This window comes from Seriola aureovittata, chromosome 6, assembly GCF_021018895.1.
Source record: "Seriola aureovittata isolate HTS-2021-v1 ecotype China chromosome 6, ASM2101889v1, whole genome shotgun sequence".
Lineage (NCBI taxonomy): Eukaryota > Metazoa > Chordata > Actinopteri > Carangiformes > Carangidae > Seriola > Seriola aureovittata.
The window spans coordinates 5348444-5354443 of NC_079369.1; the positions used below are offsets into that span (position 1 = coordinate 5348444).

General features: G+C 40.5%; 1 protein-coding gene across 1 annotated transcript in view; it reads right to left on the reverse strand.

Annotated features, from left to right (window-relative positions):
• Nucleotides 1-5242, reverse strand: part of LOC130171295 (spermatogenesis-associated protein 16-like) — a 41186-nt gene extending 35944 nt beyond the window's left edge. Inside the window, exon 1 of the mRNA XM_056379237.1 lies at nucleotides 5104-5242. Within this exon, the coding sequence (XP_056235212.1) occupies nucleotides 5104-5224 (121 nt within the window). The 5' untranslated portion in view covers nucleotides 5225-5242. The remainder of the gene's footprint in view (nucleotides 1-5103) is intronic.
• Nucleotides 5243-6000: the final 758 nt, after the last annotated feature.

Genomic DNA, 6000 nt, shown 5'->3' on the forward strand with positions numbered 1-6000 from the left:
TTAATTGTAGATATTACTGACTGGCTGTTGTCTTCTACATCAGTACCTTGTAAGCAATCTGACCAGTTAGCTGCTTTGACTCCATTTTCAAACTTAGATACATTAAGTATTACCTGATGATATGAATTTTGTTTATGGGAAAATTAAGCCATTTTGAGAGTTTGCAATCAGGGACAGAGACAAGATCGATTTGTGTTTGACTTGAGGTTGAGCTTGTTGGTCCCTTTAGCATTTGGCCCAAGTCAAAAGTATCTGAGTTTCCTGATCTTTTTTGTTTTCCCTAAAAAGATCCCTCAGTCCTGTCTTTTCTAAGACTGAGCTGTATATCCAGTTATAGCAGCTGCATGGATCCATCACAGTGACAGCTCACACAGAGCTTTTAATGAAAATTGAGGTTAAAAATAAATCCATGTATTAAAATCACAGCCAATGCATACTGGTAGCTCACCTGGTTAAACCCATGTACCATGTGTCAAGGCCAAGCCTTTCCATTCCATCTCTTCACTGTCACTGTTAGTAAGGGAAAAATGGCCAAAATAACAACAACAAAAAAAACCTAAAATAAACAACAACAAAAAAAACACAAAAACAAATCACAGCAAACACAGTTAATAATGGTAGGTCTGACCTCCCTGGCACTGCCATCTTGGTGTATTTATAGTTTATGGCTCCAACTGGATTTTTTTTTCATTTTCAATCACCTGTCAAGAAAATGATGAGAAATGCTCATCACAATGTCATTGTTGAAAGCACCTAGCCCTACCTTTTGTACCAACCACCTGTCAAAAACCCAACGAGAATCCTTTTACTATCATAGAAGAATTAAGCAGCGAGTATGGACAGTTAAGAAGCTTGAAACCGGATTTTTGGCATCTTGGCTGGAAAAATATTATGAATTACTTAATTATGAAAATTGTTTCAGATTTTCTGTTAATTGACGAATTGACCAATTGTTAGTTCTAAAACTCTATAGGGCAATAATATATGTAAGGGCAGTATATTTTGCCCAAAAGTGGACAAAATAATTTATTGTAGCTTTACTACATTCTACATTTTATTACCTGACAGCTGTCTATCAACACTGGATAATCCAAATAACATGTTAACTTTAATTGTAGGAGGTAACAATGACATTTATGATTACAGTAGTCATCTTAATGTTAACTAATCTACAATTATCCCACTGACTCTTTTTTAAAAGTGGTGTTTCACTTGTTGATTGAGTCATCATTTTCTTTTGATTATGAGGCTGAAATAAGCTTCCAGATCATAGCCACTGAGGTAGAGGGCAGGTTTGACAAACCTTACCACAACAGGTTATGATCCAACCGTGGTTGTAACTGGTTATGCATGGTTGAAGAATTAAAGCAGTATAAGAAAAGGAATAAAAAAAACAATATACTGGTAAATTCATATACTTCTCAGTCATTGCTCAATCCCTCTTTGATGTTATTCTTTCCTTCTCTCTCACTGCTCTTACTTCTGAGCACATCAGTTAGTGTCATGATACTAGTCTTATGATAGTGGAAGTGATAACCAGAAAGAAATTGTTGGAGGTTTGAGATTCTGCTCTAGCAGGGGCTCAGAGATGGAGTACCCTCCAGAGGAACTGGATAACAGGATATATCCAATCTGTGATAAATGGTACCTCACGAGAAAGTTAATGTTAAGGTCTAGGGGACAGTGCAAAGGAGTAAAGTGGAGGAAGAAGGAGAGGAAGAGGAGGGGAGAAAAAATATCATCTTGGCCTATTAAAGAAAAGGGGTGAAAAGGAGAAAAAAGTAGAGATGGATTGGAGATGTACAGAAAAGGACAAAAAGGAGGAGGAGGAGAGGGAAGAAGTCTGGGGTTTATACTAGGGGATTTATGATCTCTGGATGTGAGGCAGACACTTCATCTACTATAATTTCATTACAATTCTCAGTGGAGAGTTTGAGATTCCCGAGGTAGAGATGCCATTTCCGAGGAGTCCGCTGATGCATTCAAGTGTTTCAGTGGGGAGTTCTGAGAATCTCATCAGCACTGGTTTCTTATATCAGTCAAGGTGTCCTGAAATAAGAAAATAATGGAGTACATAGAGGCAAAGAACATCTAGACTCCAAGCAGAGTGCCATATCCTCTTCCTGCTGTGCTCTATAGTGGTGGTCTACTGTCAGAAAGTTGTCCTGTTCACTGATCCACCTGCTATTTCAGAGCTAAATTACTTTTGGTCACACAGTTTTTGGTGTATGTAACTGTTAGCTTAACCAAACCTTCACCGTAGCATTGCCATCATATATTTCCCAACTTTCTTCTACCCACTTGGTTCCCTTCTCTTGTATCCACTTGTGTACTTTTCCTTTCAGAACAGTTTGCTACCAAACTTTGCTACTCGTGATGATGTATTTTTACCAGCTGTGACAACAGGGCTGGTTTTGTTTTCACCTTGTGACTCTGTGTGTCATCATCACAAAATGTGGCCCTGGAGAAACCTACTGTAGGATGAGCTACCGCAGAAGTGGTTTGAGTAGTTTCACAGGTGTTTATATGTCTGTCTGTCTCTGGACAGATTTTTTCACCACAACAATATCTAATAATAATAATAATAATAATAAAAACCTGCAAGATACAGTCACGAAACCTTACAGGAGGTGTTTGAGATCAAAATGAAGGCTGAGTTCAAAGATAGATCTGATCCAGCCCAAATGCAGTAATGACTACTGGGTACTCATATGTCAACATGCTGACAGGAATTGTGGCTGTGATCCTATCGCAAGATGATCTGTAGTTATAGTTTGGCGTTGCTGCTTAAGTAAATTATTTCAAAATAATTTAGTAAACAGAGTTACAGCATTCAACTTCATGTAAAAACAAAAACTGTACTTGTACCTGTATACCTGTAATGGTGACACTTAGTGGTGTGTGGTTGCGAGACAAGTATCGTTGTGGAGGTAAGAAGCTATCTCAAGCTCACAGTTGTGGAGTGACGCCTGATGGCAGTGGCATGGAGTCTCCTGCGTGCTTTTAGACATGTGGCTGGATGAGTCTGTACCTGAACGTGCTCCTGAGCTGCCTCAGCTCAGCATAGAGAGGATGAGAGAGGTTCTCCATGATAGCTTTCAGCTTCCCTCTCATCAACTTCGCTGCCAATGCCTTCACACTGTCCAGTTCCAGCCCCACCACAGACCAGGTCGTCCTCATCAGCTCACCCAGTTTATTGGCACCACAAGTCCCACTGCCATCTCCACAGCACAGCACAGCGGAGAAGATAAAACTGGCCAGTACAGACTGGTAGAATATCTGTAGCAGCCTAGAGCACACACGGAAGGACCTGATCCTCTTCAGAAAGATCACCCTGCTCTGTCCTTTCCTGTAAACGGCTTCGGTGCAGTCTGACAAGTCCAGTTCGTTCTTCAGTTGCACCAATAGAAACTTGTAGGTGTCCACCAACTTCACTCCCTCCCCTTTAATCAACAGAGGTGCAGAGAACTCTTGCTGAGCTGTCAGTCCTCCAGAGCCTCCTTGGTTTTCCAATTGATGAGCTGAAGGTGGTTGCTGTCATACCACCCTATGAAGTTCTAGACTATTAATGAAATTATACACGTAGTCCCTTTATGCTACTCTCAAAAAACAAAAGTTATATAAATGAATGCGTAAATAATCAAGTCATTAAAAACTATTCTCGTGGTGAAGTGTGGAGGATGAACTCAATAGTCTCACAGCCTGAGGCCAGAAATTGCTCTGAAGTCTGGTGGTACAGCAGTGGATACTTCTGCATTGATTGCCAGATGGGCCAGCAGCATGGTGAACATGCTGTGGCTGGGGTGGGTATTGTCTTTCAGTATCCTTTGGGCTCTTTGCAGGCACTTCACTTCACCAATATCACTGATGTTCAATAGATGATGATATTCCTGGGTGGTTTTAATCACCCACTGTCCTGGGCCGTGTACATCCCATGCCAGATTGTGATCTTTCTAGTTAGGATGCTTTTTGTTGTTCTTCTGTAAAAGTTAACAGGAACCTGGCACAGGAATTTAGCCTCCTGAGGTTTCCTTAGGTACAGTCGTTTCTCAGCTTCCTTCACCAGGATAGAGAGGTGTGATGACCATGGCAGGTTCTCTGTGATGTTGATTCACAGGATTCACATGAACCTAAAACTGTTAACCTGATCCACTTTAGCTCCATCGGTGTGTAGTTCTGCACATTATTACTGAAAAGTGGATTTACCACTGTGGTAATTTGTGTCAAATGGAACAAAGGTATAGCGTGTCAAGAGCAAATATTACTGCAAAATTGTAGGTGTTTTCTTTTGTATCTATTCAGAGTGCATTTTCTGTGCTCACATAGTTTCTGTAAAGATTTGTCAGCTGGAAATATATGCTGAAAATCTCTTGTTCTACAACATCTCAAAGGTGAAATCAGTTTGAGATGATTTTTGCTTTGTGACATTGTGCATTATCTTGCTTGAAGTAGCCATTAGAAGACACCATTACCATTACACCACCACCACAATCTTGGACTGATGACCCGAGGCAGTTTGGGTCCATGGAGTCATGCTGCTGTTGCCAGATTACCATCTGCATGCCTCAACAGAAATCCAGATTCATGAGACCTTTCCTTTCCTCAGGTCTCCTTTCTCTTGAGCTAAATTCTCCTCTTTCCTAACTCACTGCCTGGAAAACTGATCCACTGATAGACTGTACTGATAGGCAAAGTGAGTGTCTGCAGGGTTCAGTGAACTAGCTAACTCAACTGGCCATCTACATTGTCAAAAAGGTAGATGAGTACCTGGGTGACTGGTTGACTAGACAGCTTGGCTTGTAGACTACCTCATCGAGACGCCGCCCAACCCAGCAATTAATACTTAGCTCCTAAGTAACAGGTGTAGCCATACGAGCAGATTTGTGAGGTTGTATTTTGGCATAATGGTCCTTAGCTAAGTGCTACTTTCAGTGTGCTAACATTCTCATGATGACAACGTTAACATGCTGATTTTTAACAGGTATACCAAGGTTTACCATGATTACCGTTTTAGCTCAGCATATTAGCACACAAAAAATTGGTAATTATCACCGAAGACAAAAGTACAGCGGAGGACTTTCCAGATTTGGACTTGAAACACACCTGTGTATATGAAGCCAGTGAAGGCAGGGTGCTGCTTGATGCTGGTCTTTATTGCTTGACTGATGTCCTTGGCTGTAGGATCTCCATGGTATGGTATGTAAATCACAGAGATACCCTCCATCAGTTGAGCCTTGGACAGCATATCCTGCAACAGGAGAGAGAGGAAGGTGAAGCTTTGGTTTGTTCTTGTACCCCTCTTCATGTCACTGCAAAATGTGCTCACAAAGTTTTGATGAGAATGCTTGAAAGTGAGGATATTTTACTGATCTGAACTTCCAAAAGGGGATGATTTTGGGAATAAGGATGTTTTCAAACCAGCATTGTTTAGTGCAGTTGAATCTACTCTTGGTATAATTAATCTGAGAAGGTATTTACTTTCATTTTCTCACCCCCACACAGATCTAAGCAATGCATGAAATTATAATTTTCACATGGGTTTTAATGTTGCATTCTGGTCTTTGTGCAGTTTTTTTTCTGTGTGATAAGAAACCAAACCAACCATCAGGTTGGTAACCATCTCATCTTCTGATGCAGACCATAGAACTGACTAAAAAAGAACTAAACTGGACTAATGGATTTAGCATTTTTAATAGTACTACTTACATACAGGCACTGAACACAAAGTATAGCCAAGGCTGATGGTAATGTCATTAGTTTTGCAGGTATTAAATAAACCAAAGCACTGGACAAATATAATTTGGGTGTGTGTGTGTTTGGGAGTGGAAGGGATCATCAAATTCATTCATTCCAATTCAAAGGGGGAACATAACTGTCTGTACAAAATTTCATGTTAAGACAGCAAAAAGTTGTTGAGACATTTCATCTGATTAAAAACCGCCAACTTCATGGCGGAGCAGCATGAAACGTCAGAGGATTAACAAACTCACAAGGATACAT